At 35.4% G+C, this 25,903-nt stretch overlaps 1 protein-coding gene across 2 annotated transcripts in view; it reads left to right on the top strand.

Annotated features, from left to right (window-relative positions):
- LOC128231495 (solute carrier family 28 member 3-like) overlaps window positions 1-25,005 on the top strand; it is a 31,962-nt gene extending 6,957 nt beyond the window's left edge. For both annotated transcript variants that reach the window (XM_052944408.1, XM_052944398.1), the window contains exons 2-16: window positions 63-158; window positions 2,973-3,176; window positions 4,395-4,516; window positions 5,904-6,077; window positions 8,032-8,176; window positions 9,652-9,843; window positions 11,241-11,318; window positions 11,753-11,836; window positions 12,030-12,155; window positions 13,194-13,324; window positions 14,546-14,720; window positions 15,637-15,721; window positions 16,326-16,501; window positions 20,357-20,537; window positions 23,210-25,005. In XM_052944408.1, the coding sequence (XP_052800368.1) occupies window positions 66-158; window positions 2,973-3,176; window positions 4,395-4,516; window positions 5,904-6,077; window positions 8,032-8,176; window positions 9,652-9,843; window positions 11,241-11,318; window positions 11,753-11,836; window positions 12,030-12,155; window positions 13,194-13,324; window positions 14,546-14,720; window positions 15,637-15,721; window positions 16,326-16,501; window positions 20,357-20,537; window positions 23,210-23,232 (1,989 nt within the window). In that variant the 5' untranslated portion in view covers window positions 63-65 and the 3' untranslated portion in view covers window positions 23,233-25,005. The remainder of the gene's footprint in view (window positions 1-62; window positions 159-2,972; window positions 3,177-4,394; window positions 4,517-5,903; window positions 6,078-8,031; window positions 8,177-9,651; window positions 9,844-11,240; window positions 11,319-11,752; window positions 11,837-12,029; window positions 12,156-13,193; window positions 13,325-14,545; window positions 14,721-15,636; window positions 15,722-16,325; window positions 16,502-20,356; window positions 20,538-23,209) is intronic.
- The last annotated feature ends 898 nt before the right edge of the window (window positions 25,006-25,903 follow it).

Below are 25,903 nucleotides of genomic sequence, written 5' to 3'. Positions count from 1 at the left end.
GAAACGGACACCAGGAAAGTTAAACTAGTCTTATTTATTGTAATGCCATCTTTCTCTTATAGATCATGTCTGACCCAGTTCAATTCACTGGCATGCGGGTCCTTGGGGACGACGCAAAGACAGGGATCGACAATGCTGCGTATATAAACAACGAACAGGTAGGATATCAGAATGGCCTAGTGGTTTAGGTGTCCGCCTAGCACCCATGATATCATGGGTTGGATCTACCACCAGGGACGTTCTCTTGACCTCCTTAACAAGAGGGATTCTTATGCCAAAAAAATAGTTCTTTGTTTTTACGAATACTACCCGTTATTAACTGTTTGTTTCTGTTTTTAGCTAGGCCAAAAAAAGTTGTTTATTTTTTCTAACATCTCCAAAACAAATGACCCTTTAATAACTCTGGTAGTATGACAATTATCCAGTTTAACTGATAAAAACACGAACTATTATCAAAACATCTGTCCCGTCGTCGGCGTTGTTGACACAAATTATTTACCTTGACACTTACTCATTAATGAAAGCACATGTATAGAAAGTCCCATAACTCGGGCTAACGTCTTTGTTTTCAATTAGGCCAGAACATTTTTTCTTTTTTGTTTCCACTAACGATCTCACAAAAATAGGTAGGTAGGTAGGTAGGTAGGCATAACTTTTTTCAATATTTTTGGACAACCGGGATTCTGTGCCAAACTGACATGATTCAGAGTATTTCACTATTGTATAAGTTTTAAAATTAAAATAGTCAAAGTTTAACATGTTCACTCAAATATGCCCATTTTTTAGAAAATTATGAAAAAAGTCCACACTACGGCAAAAAAGTGTTTGATCGTGAGGAAAATATAGGGTCGGTTGAGTAATCGAGACCAAATAATTAATTCTACGCCTTAAGCGCTAACAAATGTCTTTTCAATCGAAGTCAAATATATTTATATTAAATGAAAGGTTTACAACTTTTCACTTCATATCCATAAATCGGGTTTGCATTTGGTCGACCGTGCTATATTTTGACACTAACTCTACCACCTTGGACGTCATCTGGGCCTCGAGCTATAATATATTTGAAACTTAAACACCCTTTTACTTCAAGATCATCAATTGCGTTAACATTTGGTCGACCATGAAATGTTTTGACACCTTTTTTATCTGATGACCGCTGTAGCAAACCCAATAAAGGCAAACTAATGTCGATGAATTTAATATGCATTCATACTTGATATTTAGATTAGTGTCAGTATAATTTAAAGTGATACTCGTGGTTAAAATCAAAATATATCCACATGTATAACAAACATGATTTTTGAGCGATAAACCTTTAACTGCTTACTAAATAATGCATTTATGAAATATATTACTTACTGATAATGCACCAGTCAATGGTAACCACGCCCCCACCCCCAGGTCCGGGGGTATACCGGGGATAGCTGGGGAAATGGGCCGGGTTTTTACCTTCCAGGTGGCCCCGCAGTGCCGGGTGAATGCGGTGGTTTTGTGTTCGCAAAAATATAGCGGGTCCCTTGGGCGCGGGGGCACTTCGCTGGGATTTTACCATCTGTTCGTCAACGCAGAACGGGGATTTTACCCGGGGTTGGCTGGACCGAAAGCCAAAGTCCCCGCTATACTCCAGACCTGGGGGGGGGGGGTACAATTGACTGGTGCATAACAAGATTGTAACTGTGTATTAAATAGCTGAAAACGGACATATATTAAATGACTTGCGGGTCCTAAAAAGATTTACAGTGATCAACTATCGTCTCATGAGGTAGAACTACCGTGTTTTCTACACCGTTTGCTCAAACTTAACACTGTATCCTCCATATAAGAACCATTAATTTCGATATTTCTTCATCATTTTCGGCAAATTAAATCAATTGTGGTACGTCTTTGGGAGGGTGCATCTTTAGGAATATCGATCACAGCGTACTAACGTTTTTATGTAGTTTGTAAAAAGAAAACAGCAACTATTTCTACAACCCAGCCCTCTCAGATCGCCTTACACATGTGAGCTATTAGTTAACTTGTCAGGAAAGAACCAGTGCGTTTGCTTATTTAAGCATTAAAGTTAACAGTGTGTGTATACCACGTGATACATTACGTCATAAATGCTACATCGGAATGCAACATTTTGCTAAAAATGAAGACTTTAAACAAAGATAACTTTTCATTTTCTTCACCATTTTAAATGTAACAAAGGGCAGTCTATGCCGCTTAAAAACAATCTCAGTTTAATTAGAGTTTGCTTAGGTGATTAGTTTCTTAAAACACTTCGATAAACCTGTTTCCAAAATAACGTTTTCACAGGGCTCCATCAGCAAGCGGTCTTGCGAAAATGTTTGTCGAAGCGTTTTCAGGATCTAAACTGTGGTTAAAGATAGAAGGCGGGGTTCTACATAGTTTTAGTTTTATTAACAAATACAATAGACAATATGTCCATGAGTATACATTTACAAATAGAGAATTATATGCATGTAAGTAATCAAATGGTCAAATAAATCACCAATGATCATATAAATAAATATTCATGTTTCATGTCATAATAGAGACACAATATAGCATTATGTACATGTATATGACAGCGAGAGATCATTGTGTACATGAAAAACACATATTATTCATAGTAATAATGGTATTGGTTTCTAACATTATTTGCCTTATGTATATACATAGCTAAATTTCTATTCACTTTAACATTGTCCGATTGCATTAACTCAACAAACTTTGGTACATTTGGTCTAGTCCAATAATATTTACTAATATAAGTTTTTCTTAAATCACTATACAATGAGCGGCGTAAACTGCGCTATGTATCAATTAAACTGGTGAACGAATAGGAAAGTTATCTTTGTTTAATGTCTTCATTTAAAGCAAAATATTGCCTTCCAACGTAGCATTTATGACGCAATTTATCACGTGGTATACACACATCAAGATGTCATACACGATCCATTATCATATCTTGTTTTCAATTACAGAATGCCGAAAACGAGACCAAGCTGGACTCACCTACATCACACAAACACGAACAAAAGTTTGAGAAAGACCCCCCGGAAACAAAATACGAAATTCCAAGCGAGTATGATAACATACCAGATGTGAATTTTGGAGACAAGACAACTGCAGATTCAAGAGCTGGCGAAGCAGAAGATGAACATTATAACGCTTACAACAGAGCCATTGTAAGAGTTTATGCTGAAGTCTAATTATATCAGAAACATCTCATCGTTGGACAACCCCGATACCCTACTACGGAATGCTTTGTTGTGTTTCGTTGGTGATTTTGCCTGGAAAGTCTCGTATTTATGAATATCTAATGAGGTAGTCTCTTTGGTTCTGCAAAGTACCTGATGGCTTTCCCGTAGAAAAAAAATCTGGCAAAAGCCGGGATTGACCTGGGTCGGTCCCATTCAGTTCAATAACTATTAACAGCAGTCAAGACCGCTCGGCAATGGAGGCTTCTATGACTAATGGGTTGTTGAAGAATATTTAATTGTAACATGCGAATTCATTTGAATTCATTTGAAGAAAAGTTGTCTACCCTGTCTCTTACTTATTCATTAAAACGATACTTTGTCAGTCAATTGGTCGACGGTATTTATGGATGATAACGAAATAAAGTACCGTGGTTGCCGACGATGGTGATATCTAAGTCCAAAAATAATTATAATCAAACAGCACTTGTGTTGTTATTTACGAAAGTAAGATGCAGCCTGCCAATTACTGTATTGTTAGTTTAAAGATGCACTCTTGCTCCCAAATAGAATTACCACAATTAATACAAGTGTTTTGATATACCAAAAAAGGATGAATACATATAAAAAAATGGTTCTTATGAGGGATACCGAGTTTAATTTGAAAGAAAGGTGCAGAAAACACGTTATATCTACCATATGAAATGATAGTAAATCAGAGTTAATCTTTAGCATTCACCAATCATTTAATATTTTTGCGTTTTCAACAAGTAAATACACGGTCATAATCTTGTTATTAGTAATATTGTTTTTTTCCAAAAGTGCATTGTTTAGTAAGTAGTTTAAGGTTTATCATTCAAACTTTATGTTCGTAATATATGGGTTTGTACTGATTTTCAATAAGAGTGTCACTTTAAACTTTTATTTTACAACGATTTTGTGAGGAAAATTAAATTAACTTATACTTATAAGTCACGCTCGTTTACACTATGTTGCGCGAGAGTGTTGTCTTGTGTTTTGGGGGAAACCGAGTGTATTCACCACTGCGCTAACCGGACAACCCAATGTCATTTGGTGGGACATAAGTATAAACTGTGAGTCTCGGTAAGCGGAGTCTCTTGTTTTGGCCTGGTGACCACTAACCAATGTAATGTATTGTTGTTCAGCACATGGTACGGAACAATCATTTCCTTTTTCCGTTTCCAGGTAGGCTCTCGTGAGACGATCTACTCGTTTTATGAGGACCATACAAAGGTTATCCACACCGGTTTCGGCCTTTTTCTGCTGGTTCTCTATTTCGCCTATGTCGCCTACGCTTTCTATTACAGGTAAAATGTTCAGTGATATTTTCAAAGTTTTTGGTTACCAAATGAACTTTGTAGCATGTTAGATGTAAATCTAAAGGAGCTAGACACTATTACCCAACTTAAGTCAATTTCCTGAGTTAAGTATCTCACTATGATATTGTAACTTGATAATATCTGAAATACTCTATTTTTCAGTGAATTTAATAAATACATACACCTTTATATTTAAAACAATTTAACTCTTATGTTGATATTACTTTGCAAACTGAGATAATCGACTTATTAAAGTCAAGAAATAACTCGAGATGTTTCATTAATTCCGACTCTGTAGGTCTGTTCCAGTGGTTAAGTACTTCGAAGTTAATCTATAATTATTATGATACACTTGTTTTACTTGGCTCCAATGAGGCTTACACTTTTACATTTGCTCTAATAAATTCATCTGTGAAGCGCGTGATGTTGATATCTAGTGGTTTAAGTAATAGAGGACATGAAGTAAATTCATTAAGAAATTACTTCAGGTCATCTAACTGACTTAGAATGCAACCTCATTGGTTGACATAGCAAAAAAATTAAATGAATTAACTTATTAAAGGCAGTTTGTTTTACGAATAAGCAGTTTTAATCCGCCGTTGTATTGATGGTTAATTTAATGTTAATTACTATTGATTGACTATGTTCTGTAATAAAATACCTATACATTTTTAAACATTTTATAAGGTTATGCAATGATTACACAATGTTTTCCTTGCTTTGTAGTGCCTACTATTAATTCTATATACGTTTACTTGTTTTCGCACGGTTAGTTGCCAAATCAAGATAAGAGTTTAGTCATTGATTCATCGACACCATATTATGTGACATGCACACAATTCTCAATTTACTGTCAAATGGGCTACTGAGCCTATTCAATAACACGCCTGATATGCATGTTGACAAACAATTCAAGTTATTATAACTTGGATGTTGAATGTCTCCCAGGCTCGGCGACGAAGGATCATGGGGGTGGTTGGGTGTCACCATCTTTATTGCTGATATGCATTTTGATAATCCAATCACATTTAAATAACTTGTTGACTGTCTCCCAGATTCGGCGACGAAGGATCATCGCGACTGTTGGGTGTCACCATCTTCATTGCTGATATGCATTTTGACAATCAATTCACGTTATTATAACTTGTTAACTTCCTTCCAGATTCGGTGACGAAGGATCATGGCGATGGTTGGGTGTCACCGTCTTCATTGCAGATATGCATTTTGACAATCAATTCACGTTTAAATAACTTGTCAACTGTCTTCCAGATTCGGCGGCGAAGGATGGTGGCGATGGTTGAGTGTCACCATTTGTATTGCTGATTTGCATTTTGACAATTAATTCACTTTTAAATAATTGTTGACTGTCTCACAGATTTGGCGACGAAGGATCATGGCGGCTGTTGGGTGTCACCATCTTTATTGTTCTCATCATCACCATTACGAAGCTGTCCGAAGCTTACGAGGAGTCCATAAACGCTTGGTGGGACAGAGTTAAAGAATACCAGAAATCCAAATGTGCGCGCAGAACCGGCCTAACAATTGCATGGTAATTTGTTATGATTTCGCTAGTGCAACAATATATTTATCCATTGGCTGCCATCTCGCTCAGTAAGAAACGAGATTACTGATTAAATAAGGTAGTTGTTGATCGTGATTTACACAAAATGCATTCGGAACTCCTCGGCCATTTTCCATCGAAAATAACCTCGGATGTATATGGACAGTTTACAATGTCAGAAATTTATACAGTTAAACTATGCTGCAAGTAGATCGCGAAGTAATTTCAATTTAGCAGTTAAACTTTATGACTTTACTCTCGGGAATCTTAATTATGTATGCAATTATACTATTCTCTGGCAATAAATTTAAACTTAGTTATACAAAAAACACGTTTAAACACTATTTATCATTGTTATTATCTGTTCTTTTACGAACTACTTCAACGGATGTACCAGTATGCATCCGAGGTAGTTTTCGATGGAAAATGGCCAAGAAGCTCCGAATGAAAATGATGTCAACACTAGGTTGTATTGCTGGTATAATTAGGGGCATACGCAGTTATAAATCTAAGGCGTTACGTCCATTGACTATTAAGAAGAATATTATTATGAAATAGTATTTAATATTAATCATGGATACGGATTGACACCATGTCTTAATTCGGATTAGTACCTCCTGGTTTGCCTTCATTATTAGATTATATGAAGAACTGAAAGATTCGGAACACCTTGGCCATTTTCAATCGAAAACAAACTCGGATGTAAATGGACGGTTTACAATGTCAGAAATCTTAAACTTTTAACTACAGTACTGCAACTACTACTACTACTACTACCACCACCACCACCACCACCACCACTTCTACTGCTGCTGCTGCTGCTGCTGCTGCTGCTGCTGCTGCTGCTGCTGCTGCTGCTACTACTACTACTACTACTACTACTACTACTACTACTACTACTACTACTACTACTACTACTACTACTACTACTACTACTACTACTACTACTACTACTACTACTACTAATAATAATAATAATAATGATAATTATAATAAAAGCTTTATTTACCGAAGGTTACACATTTTGATATATGAGAAGATATTCTAATTTTCGATATGGCCTTCAAAGTAAAGAAACAAAAACAAACTTTATTCTTAAAAATAAGTCACCTGTCAATGTAAAAACTAGAAAGATACATGTGCATATAAAACTATTAAACATTATGTTAATAAACGCTTTCATAATTAAACATTCACTGACAGACACTCAAAGGACATGACTATAAATTAAACATATACATATGTTTAAGAACATGTAAAATAACTTAGCACTCACACAATAAATGAAGCTTATAATTTCTTTTGAACGGGTTTTCAAGCTACTTTTGCAGTTTTCATGCTAGTTATACTTTATTTTTCTTTGTTTTCAAGTTGATGCCGGCTCCGGTGAGGCTGTAACTTTTTATTTTGTAATTATTGGTAAATGTTAGACACGTGTGAGATATAGCACATATTAACTGCAATCGCTATGTCGAACTCGGTTTTCTCGATGCTCTGGTTATGTGGACTTTTTTCGAATGTTTTTGGTGAAGTTACACATTTTTTTTGTATTTGGTTATATCAAATCTTCGTTATCTCGAAGTTCTTCCCGAGGTCCCAACGATTTCGACAAAGCGAGTTTTGCATGTACTTCCAAGTTTACTTATATTCAAGTGAGCTCGAGTTTTACTAACTTTTCCAAGGCGGTATTCCCATTATTTATTGATAAAGATGTTTTAATGCGTGTGTTGTCTGTTTATGGTGTATGTTCGTGTGATTGGTCAAAAGGGTTTTTATTTATTTATTTATTTATTTATTTATTTATTTATTTATTTATTTATTTATTTATTTATTTATTTATTTATTTATTTTATTTATTTATTTATTTATCTATGTTTTTAGGCTACTAGGCTTGTCCCTGTAATTTTCATCGTATTATGCAACAAGAACGCTATTTTTTCAGGGCTTTACGTATCATTGTGGTAGTCGGGGTTGTGACCTATGTGATCATAGACATCGCCATAGACCAGCCAGCCAACCTCATATCTGTGGCGGGGATGGTCCTCTATATCATTATCTTCTACATCTTCTCCATCAATCCCGCGAAGGTAAAGAAGTTTAATGAGATGTTTAAAACGTTTTAAAAGTTTTGCGCTTATATTTAAATCTATTTATATATTATAAAATGTTTTTATTGATTAATGTTGGGACATCTGTGAGGTTGAATATTCATGAACTAGTTTAACCCCCAGTAAACTCCAGTGACGCTGTCCTTTCCAATACGGTAACTAAAACATTTATGGATATAGATATGCTAATGATTATGCGGTATGTCTGTGTTGTCTAAACAGTGTGTTTTTCGTTTAATGTACGTAAGGCCTTAGCTTTGTGCTTTTAAACATGTTCTTTGTTAACCGTAATTGCTACTGAGTTTGTCCCTGTAGTTTCTATAGTATAATCATAAAAACTGCATCCAAAGCAAAGAGTGCAGTGGCCTCGCTTTAGATTGGGGAATAGTTTCAAGAATTCATAAAAGGTGACATTTCGGAATAGCATTTCGTCATCAAAGACTTTGACACAGTCTGTACAAACTTCAATTAAAAATACAAATTCAAGTTGCTCAGCTGCTTGGCGCGCGAAGAATGCCCACGCCGGACAAGAGCGCTGATAAGCCCGCCAGAATCGCGTGATCCCCAGCAAGGGGTACCAAGCAGGGAGCGCTATTGGCCATTCGTTTAAATACAATTAACTCTTAATTACACTTATAGGTAGTAGCTTGTTTGAAGTGATGACTTCTAATGTAAACTGTGGGTTCTTTCTTTAGTGTCTGTTGTTGTATGTTTGATCTTTGATCTGTAATTCATTGCACAAGCTTAAAGGGATTCGCTCAAAGTTTTGTAAAATGCACTATTTGTATGCGTTAATGAAGTGTGGCAAATCATTAGGAGTGTTTAAAATAAGATACCAAAAGCTGGAACCTTTCGGCAGATGTTGATATTTGCTCAAATATCGTCTTTGAAGACCGAATTTTTCATAAGCGTTAATAACGGCTTTGGTTTTGCGTGATTGGTTGATTAACACTATCACGTGATGTTAGCAATGTATTGTTAAAAGGTCAAAATATCCATATCTTTTGTCTTAGTCCTGATGGCCTAGTTGCAAATGCTTTAGTAAATGCTGTTTTATACTATTACTGTATTTTTTCTTCAATTTTGGTATTAAAGAGAAAAATAATGATAAAATAAGTGTTTCCATATGCATTACTGTGAAAAAAATGTCCTAAAACATGAGCAATCCCTTTAAAGTAGTAGGCTTACGACTTGTCCCGGTGGTTACCATTGTGTGATGTTATTCATCTTTTAACATATATTTAAGCACAGTAGTACAATGGGAAAGCCAAAATATAACTATGCACTTGTTTAAAGAAATAAGCATGAAAGCCAAAAAAACATTTAACGAGACATACACCGCCAAATAATGTTGAAGCTAACACCGTAGAATGCTCAGTGAAAAAAGTAATTTGCTATGCTTTATATAAATAATATAAATTTATATGGTGACTATATATTTTCAAATAATCCAGGTGAACTGGCACACTGTGTTCTGGGGTATCGCCCTCCAGTACGTGTTTGCTCTGCTCATCCTTCGCACAGAAACCGGGTACCAGATATTCAAGTGGCTAGGGGACCGGGTCACTGAGTTCCTGGAACACACTATGGCCGGGATACTGTTCGCATTTGGAGATACATACACAGACCACTTCTTCGCTATGAAGGTTTTAGACTTTTGTTAAAAAATAAAGCTTAAAGGGGCTAGACACCAGATGGTCCAAAACTCGCCAATTACAGTGATTGCATAGAATTGTCAATGCGAGTTAGTAGGAGACCGATAATACATTACTTTACATGGTTAGAATAATAAACGCAACAGTCAGTTGCTGTCTCATCTGTGTTTCCCAATTTGAAATAGCGCATAATGATTTCCCACTTAAACTCAGTTTTACTCATATCTGTTTATGAATACCGACAAATATACCGACGCTATTTTTAAACTTACTGGGATTTACGTAGTAGATAACCCTAGTAAATTTAGAATTTGAAAAATGTGCATACACTGCGAAAGATGCATGTGTCGTAAGCTATGTGATACATAAGAAAGTAAGACTTTACATAACTTTTTTCTTGCAATTGTAACATCTGGTGTCTAGCTCCTTAATATATGTTGAAGCAAAACTTGAAAAAAATATTTTAATAAGCACAAAACAAAACAAATCCAAAGTTATACCTAGTTGTGATATAAAAATAAGATAAACAACACGAAGCGTAAATAAAGTAACTACTTGAACTAATAGCAATATTATTACTAGAGCATTACCAGAATCGAATCATAGTTCGTGGGAAGCAAAAAGGCACCAAACCCTTTTTCAGTCGAAACTCACTATGTCGAACTCTGTTTTCTCGAGGTTCTGGTTATGTAAAAAAAATCGTTATCCATTTTTTGTATTTCGGTTAAATCGAATGTTCGTTATCTCGATGTGTTTCCCGAGGTCATAACGACATCGACATAACGAGTGTTGATTGTCTATTTTAAAATTGTTTTGTACTTTTTGACATTAAACCCTCGATATCTTTAAGAAACTGCATTATAAAAGTGTGTTTTTATCACTGGCACAGGATTTTCAAACTTGTTTTTTTTAAATAAAAAAAATCTTATTATTCCGAACGAAGAATTACGATGTCCAAAATGTAAAAAAACAACAATATTGACAAATATCTTTTTCATAAATATGCACTTTGTACTGTCTATATATGCTCACATATATTCTCACACATTCTATCGTATATTTCATATAAATTGAAATATATAGACAGTAGAAAGTGCATATTTATGAAAACATGTGTTTTTCGATAATTTTTCACATTTTTGGTTTGGAATTACAGTCAAAACTCTTTATTTCGAACTTTTTTATCTCATTGTTCTGGTTATGTCGATTTTTATCGAATATCCTGGGTTAATTCATACACTTTTCGTATTCGCTTTTATCAAATGCTCGTTATCTCGAAGTATTTCCCGAAGTCCTAACGACTGTATGTTGTTTATAAAAATAAAAAGAGTCTGAATATCTGGAACCAGTGGTTATCATAAAAGATAACAACTATATTTCATTTGTAGGTGCTGTCCATAGTGATCTTCTTCTTCACTTTCATTAACATAATGTATTACCTTGGTGTGATGCAGGCGGTTATCAAGGTGTGTATATTACACGTGATCTATTTAAACGTTAAATTTTAAAGCTGAACTCTAACAGATTGACAGTTTTGACATTTTTTTTTAGTTTTTTATCTCAGAATTAGCTGATAAAAAAAAACTCCCAGTAAAGACTTTTAACTTAACATATTGTAACTTTAAAATAAAACTTTACCGGTGGCATGTTTTGTATAAGTGATCGACGTCATACCATCAGTTTGCTATTGAAAATGCGTACCATTTTGGTTTTTACGTCCAAGGTGTTTCCAATATACATCATCAATTATTATATTTGAATTTGTAAAACCGACAAATAAAATAATGTATAACGGATATAGGTTGAAACATGGATGGAACATAAAACTGAATTATAACACTCGGCGATTAATCTATACCAAATAGAATTGTTTTCAATAAGAATTGTCTCCCCGTTTTAGGTTGTCGGCAGGTTCCTGGCCTTTTGTATGGGAACCACTCCCGCCGAATCTATCAACGCGGCCGCGAACATTTTTGTGTCCATGGTAAGATATCCTTAATATGTATTATATTTAAATAAAGCGCTTGGAGTATGCTTACATCGACACACCTTAAAATGTTTCTAATAAATTATGATATTCAGTTTTGAAGTATTAATAATTTTTCAATATATGTTATTTTGTATAATGGTATTATTTGAAATAAGGTTCGTTACTTATGTTAAAATGATCATTACAGACGGAGTCCCCATTGATGATCCGTCCGTTCTTGGAGGACATGACGCGCTCGGAGCTACACGCCGTAATGACAGGAGGGTTTGCCACCATAGCCGGAAGTGTGCTGGGAGCTTACATCTCATTTGGGGTAACTTAAGTCAAAACCCGTTATTTCGAACTCCGTTATCTCGATATTTTGTTCATGTCAAACTTTTTTTTCGAATGTGTTGGATTTAATAGTTTAATTAGACTTGTTTTGTATTTCGATTTAATTGAATATTCGTTATCTCGAAGTACTTCAGGGTGTCCAAACGACTTCGACATAGCTGGTTTTGACTAGAGTGAATAATCTGTTATTTGTATGGTTATAAATTAACTTGATAACCTTCACGAAACAAGTAATATTTTGTATGTTGACGTAACGTAATAAATATGTTTTAATTTCGAATCTTGGTATAATATGTGTTGCCTTTCGTATTTATAAATATTTTTATTTAAGAAAGATATTTGATTGGGTACAGAACGCAATACAAATGTTACAGCGTGTTTCTATTACAAAACAAATTATTGTATTGTGCTTCAATATCTCATACATATTATTTATTTACTCACTGTGGTTATTTCATGATTTAGAATACAACCTTCATTTACAGCCAAAGAAATTGCAGATCATTAAGTACTAGGATGTTATTATTATTATTATTATTATTATTATCATTATTATTATTATTATTATTATTATTATTATTATTATTATTATTATTATAATCACTAAGAATTTCAACTTTCGCAGGCGTTTAAAGTTTCGCCCACTCATCAGATGCACAATATTTTCGTCATATTTTGCTCTGACAATGGTCAGCCAGTGAGGTTGTATTCTAAGTCAGTAAGATGACCTGAATTAAAATCTTAATGATTAAGAAGAGCTCGTTTGCTACGCTCACTCCGCTAATTCTTAATCTTAAAGATTTTAATTCATGTCATCTAACTACAGCTGTTGGCCCATACTCACTTGGCTCGAAATCCTCGTTGGCTCGAACTGTAGGTAAAGGACTGATTTCTTTATGCTTAATGTAAGCATTCCCGCTTGGGTCGAATTTTCCGAGGCTCGAGGTATTTTCGCCGGTCCCTTTGAGTTCGAGCCAACGGGGTTCGACTATATAGCATATTTTTAACTCTCTATCAGGTACCGGCCAATCACCTTTTGTCGGCTAGTGTGATGAGCGCCCCCGCAGCACTCGCCATTTCAAAGCTTGCTTATCCCGAAGTCGAGAAATCCAAGGCGTCCAGCGACGATTTTACTAAAATGGAAAAATCGTAAGCTTAAAGCTGAACCCTCACAGATTGTCCTTTTTGACAACATATTTTTATGTTTTGTCTTTGAATGAACCAATTTTTGCGTAAATGTCTAAAAACCAGTGATATAAGGCTGGTGGCAAAATATCAGATCGCAGTTTTTAATATTTATTTTCGTTAATTGAAGTTTTGTGGCTAAAGCGTTACAAACGCTTGAAGAAAATTAAGTTCGGCTTAAAACATCAATTTTCGAACGTTAACATGAGAAATTGCGATGTGATTCTTTGTCAGCAGTCTTAAATCACAGGTTCTCAGACCTTTACGCAAAAATTGGCTCATTTAAAAAAAAAATGAAAAAAAATGTCAAAACGATCCATCTGTGAGAGTGCAACTTTATAACACACATCGTATGTCTTCATTATGTCTAGAATACTAAGATAATTTAAATCTCGATAAGAAATATGTTTTAGTTGATAGTTTAGTTAGAATACTCACATTTGAAATTATTGAAAATACATTTTCTTACTGTCGATTTTCCAATCGTTATATTGTAACGGTCTTTTTCATTATTCATTTTAAGGGCCGATTGTGTGCACTGACGGTAAATCTATCGGAAAACTTTAGGCGGATTGTTCAGAACTTTGTTAAAGTTAACAATGTTGTTAACAGCATCCTTGTTAACTTAAAATTGTGAACAATTTAGTAACCTTCTTATATATTTAGATAAAACACGACCAGCTGAAACACGTGTCTGGAACATTGTAGAAGTTCTGCAAAATACAAGTGTTTCAGTGAAACTTCCAGAAAGACAGATTTGAAAGTTTACAAACATTACTTTAAAGCTGCACTTTCACAGATTATCTTGGAAAGAGCAATTTTTGGCGTAATTATCTGCAAATTAGTGATAAAAGATTGCTGACAAAAATCAGATCGTAGATTTTCACATTTCCGTTCGAAAATTAATGTTTTATGGCTTAAACCGTTACGAACTGTTTAAGAAAAATGCATAACACATCTATTTTTGAACATAAATATAAAAATCTGCGATCTATTTTTGTCAGCAGTCTTATATAACTGGTTTCCATGGATTTTTGCAAAAATTGGCTCGTTCCAAAACAAAAGATAAAAAAACTTGTCAAAACATTCAATCTGTGAGAGTGTAGCTTCAACAACGTTCTGAACAATTGGCCCAATACCGGTTTAAGTATTGACAGCGCAAATATTTGTTTTCTTTCATTCTAGACCAGAACACAATCTTATTGAGGCTGCTTCGAATGGCGCCACGGCCAGTCTGAAAATTATCGGCGCCATCTTGGTAAACGTGATTGCCTTCTTATCCCTGCTGGCGTTTCTCAACGCTACGTTAACGTGGATTGGTCACCGTGTGGGCATCTATGAGCCAGATCTAACGTTTGAGGTATTTCAGTTTAATTATTCATATTTAAACGTTAACATTTCATTCAACATACTTAAAGCCGTAACACTGATTAAATAAATGTTAATTTGTTGTTTTTTGTTGTTGTTTTTTTATAAAAATAAAGTTCCCCCATAGATCTGAGGTGTGTTACAGGGCATTATATGATTCAACGTAGCCGTTTTATTCATGCTTTCTTTTAAAATAGATAATCAGTTTCTGACAGTGTGTGTATACCACGTGATAAATGACGTCATATATGCTACGTCGGAAGGCAATATTTTGCTTAAAATGAAGACTTAAATCAAAGATAACTTTTCTTTTACTACACCATTTTAAATAAAATAAAGGGCAGTCCATGCCGCTTACAGAGCCCCGCCTTCGTCTGACATCAGTAGAGATATTTCGTAACATTTTGAATAATAGTAAGAATTACTTGTAGTGTTTGAACATGCATTTTGTATTGCTAAGTTTAAATTGATTGCCAGTGAAATGTATTATTGCCACAAATGCATGATTTAGTGTACACTAGCTTCAACAAAACTATGAAGCTTCAGCAAATAGCCATTTTTCCAAAAAAAAATTCAAAACAATGATACCGCAGATGGTCGTTTGACTCTCTTAACTAAATAGTATTTCAACACACGTTTGGATGACTGTCTGATATTTTGCTTTTTTCAAAATGGGCTAGTTTTCGGATAGAACGAACTGACGAAACCGCCTTTGGAGGAGGTTTCGATAGTTTCGTATAACAAACGATAAAACTGGTTTTTAGTTTTCTTTCACAACGAATACACAGTTTGTGAAGCAATATAAAACCCAAACTAGTTTATGACCAACAAAAAACGTCCTTGCCCTCTGACCTGTGAGAGTCAGTCACGTGACACTATGATAACCAATCATAATCGATTTTTTTCAGCTGATAACATCGTACGTGTTGTTTCCCGTCTCCTTTTTCATGGGCGTTGAAACCGGGGACTGTCGGAAAGTGGCGGAATTAATAGGTCCGAAAAACCTTGAATGTTAAACTTTAGCAAAAAAATAGACTAAAGGTTGTATTTAAAGCTGCGCTATCACAAATGGACAGGTTTTTTTCAACAAAATGTCTCAGAATCAGCTGATTTTTGGCATCATTGCTTTCAATTCAATCATATAAGATAAAACACAATAGAACAAAGCAAATTGAGTGGTAAACGGCCAAAAGATTCATTTTTCATAAAGTGTTAGTAATGCTTTTAACCATAAAACATTAATATTCAAACGTAAATCTAAAAACTGCGATCTGCTCTTTGGTCAACAGTCTAATGTCACTGATTGACAGACATTAACGCAAAAATTGGCTTATTCCAAGACAAAAAAGTGTCAGTCAATCTATGAGAGTGTAGCTTTTAGTCTATACATCACATGTCAGTCTTTCCTTTTACGGTAAATGTACTTTCTAACTGCATTCTCGTCAGTTACGAAAAAAGTACAATAATTTAGTTTCTACTGTTTTCTGTCAACGGAAAGTTCTGTTTTCTCAACTTAAATAAAATATTTTCTGAAAAACAACAACATTTACTAAGAGCAGTTTATATTCATGAGCCAATGTTTTTATTTACATTTCAGGCGTAAAAACGTTCACCAACGAGTTTATAGCTTACGGTAACCTGAAGGTTTTGATCGAAAACAGACAAGCCTTGAGTAACTACACGACCTTCCACAACACAACGGACTGGTTCTGGGACAAGGGCAATGTGGTCCTTAACATTACTGGAGAAGTCTTAGCGGGAGGATTTATCTCGGTAAGAATGGCTTTTTATGCCTTAACACTGCTGGGAAAGTCTTAGAAGGAGGATTCATCTCGGTGAGAATGGCTTTGTAGTTCTTAACATAACTGGAGAAGTCTTAGCAGGAGGATTTATCTCGGCAAGAGTGGTTATGAAGTCCTTAACATTACTAGTTACGTCTTAGGAGGATTCATCTCGGTAAGAGTGGCTATGTTGTCTTTGAAATTACTAGTTACGTCTTAGGAGGATTTACCTCGGTAAGAGTGGCTATGTAGTCTTTGACATAACTAGGCACGTCTTAGAAGGATTTATCTCGCTAATAGTGGCTTTGTAGTCCTTAACATTACTGAGCACGTCTTAGGAGGATTTATCTCGCTAAGAGTGGCTTTGTAGTCCTTAACATTACTGAGCACGTCTTAGGAGGATTTATCTCGCTAAGAGTGGCTTTGTAGTCCTTAACATTACTGAGCACGTCTAAGAAGGATTTATCTCGCTAAGAGTGGCTTTGTAGTCCTTAACATTACTGAGCACGTCTAAGAAGGAGGATTGATCTCGCTAAGAGTGGCTTTGTAGTCCTTAACATTACTGAGCACGTGTTAGGAGGATTTATCTCGCTAAGAGTGGCTTTGGAGTCCTTAACATTACTGGAGAAGACTAACAAGGAATAATTATCTCGGCAAGTGTGGCAATGTAGTCCTTGACATATACTCGACACGTCTGAGAAGGAGTTTTTATCTCGGTAAGTGTGGCAATGTAGTCCTTGACATATACTCGACACGTCTGAGAAGGAGTTTTTATCTCGGAAAGTGTGGCAATGTAGTCCTTAACATATACTCGACACGTCTGAAAAGGAGGTTTTATCTCGGTAAGTGTGGCAATCTAGTCCTTGACATATACTCGACACGTCTGAGAAGGAGTTTTTATCTCGGTAAGTGTGGCAATGTAGTCCTTGACATATACTCGACACGTCTGAGAAGGAGTTTTTATCTCGGAAAGTATGGCAATGTAGTCCTTAACATATACTCGACACGTCTGAAAAGGAGGTTTTATCTCGGTAAGTGTGGCAATGTAGTCCTTGACATATACTTGACACGTCTGAGAAGGAGTTTTTATCTCGGAAAGTGTGGCAATGTAGTCCTTGACATATACTCGACACGTCTGAGAAGGAGTTTTTATCTCGGTAAGTGTGGCAATGTAGTCCTTGACATATACTCGACACGTCTGAGAAGGAGTTTTTATCTCGGAAAGTGTGGCAATGTAGTCCTTAACATATACTCGACACGTCTGGAAAGGAGGTTTTATCTCGGTAAGTGTGGCAATCTAGTCCTTGACATATACTCGACACGTCTGAGAAGGAGTTTTTATCTCGGTAAGTGTGGCAATGTAGTCCTTGACATATACTCGACACGTCTGAGAAGGAGTTTTTATCTCGGAAAGTGTGGCAATGTAGTCCTTAACATATACTCGACACGTCTGAAAAGGAGGTTTTATCTCGGTAAGTGTGGCAATCTAGTCCTTGACATATACTCGACACGTCTGAAAAGGAGGTTTTATCTCGGTAAGTGTGGCAATGTAGTCCTTGACATATACTCGACACGTCTGAAAAGGAGGTTTTATCTCGGTAAGTGTGGCAATGTAGCCCTTAACATATACTCGACCCGTCTGAAAAGGAGGTTTTATCTCGGTAAGTGTGGCAATGTAGTCCTTAACATATACTCGACACGTCTGAGAAGGAGTTTTTATCTCGGTAAGTGTGGCAATGTAGTCCTTGACATATACTCGACACGTCTGAGAAGGAGTTTTTATCTCGGAAAGTGTGGCAATGTAGTCCTTAACATATACTCGACACGTCTGGAAAGGAGGTTTTATCTCGGTAAGTGTGGCAATCTAGTCCTTGACATATACTCGACACGTCTGAGAAGGAGTTTTTATCTCGGTAAGTGTGGCAATGTAGTCCTTGACATATACTCGACTCGTCTGAGAAGGAGTTTTTATCTCGGAAAGTGTGGCAATGTAGTCCTTAACATATACTCGACACGTCTGAAAAGGAGGTTTTATCTCGGTAAGTGTGGCAATCTAGTCCTTGACATATACTCGACACGTCTGAAAAGGAGGTTTTATCTCGGTAAGTGTGGCAATGTAGTCCTTGACATATACTCGACACGTCTGAAAAGGAGGTTTTATCTCGGTAAGTATGGCAATGTAGCCCTTAACATATACTCGACCCGTCTGAAAAGGAGGTTTTATCTCGGTAAGTGTGGCAATGTAGTCCTTGACATATACTCGACACGTCTGAGAAGGAGTTTTTATCTCGGTAAGTGTGGCAATGTAGTCCTTGACATATACTCGACACGTCTGAGAAGGAGTTTTTATCTCGGAAAGTGTGGCAATGTAGTCCTTAACATATACTCGACACGTCTGAAAAGGAGGTTTTATCTAGGTAAGTGTGGCAATGTAGTCCTTGACATATACTCGACACGTCTGAAAAGGAGGTTTTATCTCGGTAAGTGTGGCAATGTAGTCCTTAACATATACTCGACACGTCTATAAAAGGAGGTTTTATCTAGGTAAATGTTGCAATGTAGTCCTCAAAAGACAAAATTTGGAAAAAATTGCTGGAGAGTTTAGTTATACAATGACCCATTTCCAGTTAAGTCTTGGGTCTGTGTTTCAGAATCAAATTCCAAAGTGCAATTGTTAACTTTATGTAGAATCAAATTCCAAAGTGCAATTGTTAACTTTATGTAGAATCAAATTCCAAAGTGCAATTGTTAACTTTATGTAGAATCAAATTCAAAAGTGCAATTGTTAACTTTATGTAGAATCAAATTCAAAAGTGCAATTGTTAACTTTATGTAACATTTGCTATTAGAAGAACCCTTATGTTTTTGTCTGTATATGGAACAATTAAATGGTTCTACAATTATTTATACATCTGTTATAGAACATATTAATATATTCAGATATTTGGTTACGTTTAGTCTCAAACTCAGACTTAAGACGTTAGTAAATATTCGGCCCCATTCACCTCCAGAAAAGAGGATTATAAGTATCTCCCATGGCCGCTCGTGTAAGATAGGTTCATCCCGACTCGAGCGAAGGGTGTTGCGAACACCCTGCGCGAGGGTCGTTATGAACCTATCTTACACGAGCGGCTATGGTAGATGCTTTTTCTCCCACCTCAGTTATACAAAATTGTGTAAAAATGTATTTTTTTGCTGGAACTTTTTTTGTGCGTAGTGAAAATTAATGCGTATGGATATGTGATAATTCGTGGTTGTCATGGATATGCTCGCAGTGATTCAGGTTATGTTACTTGTCAAATTGGTCTTCAAATAGTTCGGAGGAGAGTGGAGAATTATTTCTTGATTTATGCGTGAAATCTTTTTTATGGTGACATTTGAAGCGAGAAGTAGTTAATAAGCATTCTAAATATTGCCACAAGACAAGGTTTCTATGGTGCTACAGACGACTGTTTTCAACAAGGGAGGTAATTACAATGTGGCGACAATTAAAAAGGAGTTCCATACGGGCATTTTATCTTCGCCCGTGGGCAAGATAAGAATTTCTAGCATGGTTAAATGATTGGATCTACTTATCTGAGGTGGGAGAAATATATATTCCCCTTACCCAGGTACCCCTCCCCCTTTCTGGAGGAGCATTAATATCTAATTTATTTAGCAAATGCAGAAATATAAGACCATTTATAAATAGGTCGATAGGTTTGTTGAATAAAAGGTTTGAAAACAAGTTTAACATTAAATGAATCATGAAAGTATTTTTCCCTTTGGGCCAAAACAACTGTATTTTTCAAAAAGTGGGAAATAAACTGCCCTAGTACATGATCAATACTGTCTTGGTGTATTTCAGGAGAAATCCGAGATCATATCCACGTACGCCCTGTGCGGTTTCGCCAACTTTGGCTCCATCGGGATCACTTTGGGGGGTTTAGGGAGCTTGGCGCCCAGTCGACGGAGTGATCTGACACAAATGGTTGTCCGGGCAATGATCTGTGGCAATGTAGCATGCTTCCTCACCGCTTGTATAGCTGGTAAGTGTAGCAGTTTTATTCTTTGTTATGTCAGATACCAGGGACGGTTTTAGAATTTGGCGTTAGAGGGGGCGCGGTTTTGGTGCGCAAATAAGAAATACGCTCCTTTTCCAAAATTACGAAAACATAAAGGGTTTTATGAGTATCCGCTATAATAATTTAAGTTAGTTTAGTAGGAAACAGTTCATTCAAGGCCATTCAAGTTCATTCTTTTCATATTGTTTCACGGATATTGACATAAAAACAAAACCATTTTAATGGGGGCGCGCACCGGATGCGCCCCTGTCTAAATCTGCTAGCGGATATGTTATCGTGTAGTACTCAATTACAAGGTGGAAAAAAAACAAGATTCCAACATTTCTTTGTCCTTTAAAACGATCGATTAAACAACTTTCAATGTGCAACATTAGAAATATGCGAGAGGATATATATACTGGAGATTAAAAATGATGGTTCTGCTTTCGTTTTGTAATCCGTCTGAACATATCATGTATAAAGAAATACAGTCGAACCCCGTTGGCTCGAAATCGCTATGCTCGAGTTCTTCTTGGCTCGAAATGTATGTAAAGGACCTATTTATTAAAACTTAATGTACGCTTTCCCGCTTGGTTCAAATTTTCCGAGGCTCGATGTATTTTTGCTGGTCGCTGGGAGTTCGAGCAAACGGGATTCGACTGTATGACATACACTTTTGCACTACTTGATATATATGTTGAATAAAATATGTTTGAACCTAAACTTAGTATTTGTATAAAATACTTCGAAAGTATAATTGTTAAAGCACATTACATGCCACACTTTTTCTCTCGTTTTTAACGTATTCCTTGTCCAAATTTCTCAAAACACAATGGTTTAACCAGTACAGTCAAACCCCGTTGGCTCGAACTCCCAGGGACCGGCGAAAATACCTCGAGCCACGGAAAATTCGAGCTAAGCAGGAATGCTTACCTTCAGTTTAAAGAAATTGGGCCTTTAAATTCAGTTCGAGCCAACTACCAATTCGAGCCAAGCGAGTTCGAGCCAACGGGGTTAGACTGTATATATATTGATAATATAACAAGTTCAAAACACATATTATAACAAGTAGAGAGCAACCATTTGTATACAAGTGGATAACTCTTTGATTTGGTCAAAGTTAGCCAAAATATGTATATGCGTAGAATTTTAGTCAAATGACGTCAAACCGGAAATGAAGTCATTGATTTTTAGTCCCGGTTATATGTGCGTTTACGTTCATATTTTAAGAAATGAAACTTGCTCAAAAAAGAAAGAAACAGTGAAATTATATATTTCGATAAACTCACTGTTTTGAAGCAGCGAAAAGTATGAAATAAAGCACAATAATTATATCCCTTTGATATAGATCGGAACAGAACAGAACCTTTATTGACGTGTACCAATAAGGTGCCTTGTCAGGTCATCAATCTCATTTATATATTGATAGGAATGAGAATTTGTTCATTCGGGTAAAATGCCTTGATTTTGTGGTTATTACATTTTCTGAAAAAAAAACCCATATATGACGATTCAGTTGTGAACATTTTATCTTTTAAATTAAAAAGTTACACTTTTTAAAATAAAGTGACTATAGCTTTCTGAATTTGGCATAAATTCATATTTTGCTCTTTTAATGGCAAGTTACTGTTGTATTATAATACGTCTTGATTTGCACATCAGCAAAGAAAGGCATATTGAAAGTATTTGAAAAAATAGTTAAGGATTGATCGCATTTTTCCTTGCGTTTAAGCTGTATGAAAATATATATAGGAATTCAACATAATACATGATACATATAAATATAATATCAGATGAGGATTGTATAATATATAGATATAAATACATAAACAGTCGGGGGTAAATGGATATGATTGCAAATAAAACTAAATTATTTTGATGACATGTCATTATTAACATCCCTTAGAGATGTTCTATGTTAAGGGCCTTCCACAGCGCAGAAGTTGTTTAAAAGGACCAAAATTAAAAATATTTTAAAAAATCAATTTTCATTTAGTTTTTAAGTTCAATATTTAGCAAGCAAAATTCATATATCCGTTGCAACATGTGTAGCTATAATTAGGAGTTGAGCAATTTACGAAAGAAGAATTTATCAGATTTCCGATCAAAGAGCATTTTCATTTTCCGATAATGTCTTAGTAAAAATGTTTTTGTGTCAAAATTGTCAGAACTATCCAATCAACAATGGCATGGGCTATGTGGTGATTGCAGCTTTTTTAAAGAAAGATGCATTTGCATTTTGGTAAACAGAAAATTAATTTTATCCACTCTTTTTCATGATTTTATTTAATATCTCTCTTATTTGAAAATATATTTGTCAAACTTTTCTGAAAAAACGTGAATGCTTTTTTACCCAAAATCTGATAAAATCTTATCTTGTAAAATTCTTAATACCCCAGATCATGTCACAAAGAATGCATGTTTACTCCCGAAACAAATCGTTCTTCAAATCCAAATATTTTTTTATTTTTTATTTTTTTGGCCTTCCCAACCCACTTGTACTGTGGAACACCATTAAAGCGATGTGTTGATGCATTGGGACAGTTTGCGTATAGTATCTTTGCTACCAGACTTTCATATAATAAACTTACACATGTTTTGTCTAACATAATCCATAAGAATAAGAATATAAGTAATTTTTTTTTCTTCGATTTCAGGTTTGCTATACAAACCGTTTTAAGATGGGCAGGATTGGCGGTCGCTTCAATGTTGATGGTTTCTTAAACAAACTGTAGAAACATCTCTTTGAGGAAGGTCATAACTATAGCTTAAGTGTTGTGTTCCGAACTTTTATAACACAGCCATTTTTTGCACATTGTTATTCGAAAAAGAAAGACGAATTAACATGATAGCACATGTGTGGTCGTCGCTGTCGTACATTCACTTGGGTTATGAATAAGAAATACCTCTTTTTGTATTACGAAATAGAGTGTGGTCAATCATTTGGAGTGTTACAACTACGATACAGACGGCTGGAACTCTTCAACAACTGTTGATATATGCTAAAATATTGTCTTTGAAGTCCACGAATTTGATAAGCGTTCGTAGCGCTTTTCAACAAAATACTCAAAGGTTAAGTTACCCTTGTGTTTGTTTATGAGTCTTTGTGGGCGTGTGGTTTTCTTGTAAGTTTTCTAATTTTTCCTTCATTGTACCGGCGTGTGTTCGCATCCCACTAATACCAAGATATCTTTTTATAAATAAAGTGTATTTTGTCTGCAATTACGGTATCAAAGATTAAAGAAATTATAACATTAGTGTTTTCAGATGCTTTACCGGTGAAAAATAACTTGTGCCAAAACATGAGCGAGTCCCTTTTACATGGCCCATAATTCTAAAATATTTCAAAATATTCAAATGAAACCAGGGACTCATGTTATCAATGACAATACGCCCATGCGCCTTGTTTTGTCCACCAAATTATAATGCGAAAATTTAACCTTGGCCATGACTCAACAACGATTCAGAATAATCAGATGAAAATTAGTACACATGTTGCCAGAGAAAATGTGAACATACATGACAAAACCCATAACTGAGAATTCAATAATTGATGACTCATGCCTGTTATGGACAAACAGTTATACAAAGCGTAACGTTTGGCCACGTCTAATAAAATGTTCAGATAGTTAATTGAAATTTAATACACATGTTGCCAGATACAACATGAAAATGTATTAAACAATGCCCATAAATTTTACTGTGCATTTAATTGTTGTCAAGTAATTCCTTTTTGTCGGCAAGATTTGGCCAATAGACGGGCATTCGGCTTTGAACGTTCCGCAGTGCTGTTTTATATATTTACTAAACAGTCGAAACTCGTTGGCTCGAAATCGCTTGGCTCGATTTCTTCGTTTGCTCAAACTTGATGTTAAGTGCCAGTTTCTTTTTACTCAATCGATGCATTCCCACTTGGCTCGATATTTGCGAATCTTAAAGTATTTTGGCCGGTCCCTGGGATATCGTGCAAACGGGTTTCGACTCTAGTATGTTACTGTATGTTTATTTTTTATGTTTTCAATACAATATGATTATATTTTTCGAACTGATATTTAACCAATTGGTTGTTCTGTTTTTCTAATAATTATTTGTGAACACTTGCTAATTTTACATTGTACTGGATTATTTAAACATAGTACAGCTTTTGCTTTAGTATCTATTTGCATATTACTGTAAACACTGCATTAAGCGGCCACCTTTGGGAAAAGGTCAAAGTGGCTGCCTTAGACAGGTGGCCACTTAATCCAGGTTTGAAATTTCAATCACTTAAGCTTTGTTTAAACAGACTATATATCTATCAACCTACTCACACCACCATCAGTATCATCGTTTAACCTTATCATATTTAACTACTACTCATATATAATTAATACCATTCTTGCAAATGTGTACACGCTTCACAATGTGTTAGACAGGTTCACATTTTCTATGCGATTAAACGAGCAAAACAGAATTATGTTTGATTTCTTTAAATTCAAAATATAACCATATTTTGAACATACGAAAGGAAACAAGCGTACGTTACTAACTTATTATATCCAAGGTTTATGACCTAAACATTGATTGATTGATTGTTTGATTGATTGATTGTTTGATTGATTGATTGATTGATTGATAATCGTATAAAAATACGTAATTGAGTGAAAATGCTTACACGCGCAAATTATCAGATTTTTAAGCATGTGTACGAAAAATATATCAGTGCGAGGAGTGTTATTCAATAAACAACTTGATTGAAAGATTGGTCTTATGCCTTAACCACGCCGTGACGCCATCACGACTAAAATTGTGCTTAAATGACATAAGTGACATGAGATAAAAGTTTAAGCAATTTGCAGTCAAATCCAGACGTTGGAATACTTGAAGAAACAGAATGAGATACAAGATGTACGGATGCGATACCCTAGCTCTTTGTGAAGAGACCTATTGGTTGTTTAACCACGGCGGATCACCGTACACCGTATATACTATATAGTAGCCCAAATGAGACGTAAACAATGTTATTTGTATAGGAACGGTAAAGATTTTACCTGTTTTGTTACAAATAACCTACATTTGTCACAATAAAGTAGCAGTTAAACGAGTATGGACATGTCCAGGTCTACAGACATTAACAGAACTGTGGTGCTTGGCTTTAAAACATTTGTAAACTGCAGGTAAAGTAGATAACCCTCGGGCAAAGAAAGGGTTTTTACAAAACTATTTTAATAATTTGACTTGTAACGTCAAAAAACAATGATCTGAATGGAGAAGTTTCTTTAACTGTTAGTCAAGTTTCTCTGTTACAAAAGGATATTAGAATTTCTAATATCTGAGAATTAATTTCTCGTTTAATTTTGCAATGTACTAAG

The sequence above is a fragment of the Mya arenaria genome, chromosome 1 (genome assembly GCF_026914265.1).
Source record: "Mya arenaria isolate MELC-2E11 chromosome 1, ASM2691426v1".
NCBI lineage: Eukaryota > Metazoa > Mollusca > Bivalvia > Myida > Myidae > Mya > Mya arenaria.
This window is presented reverse-complemented; position numbering and strand designations above follow the sequence as displayed.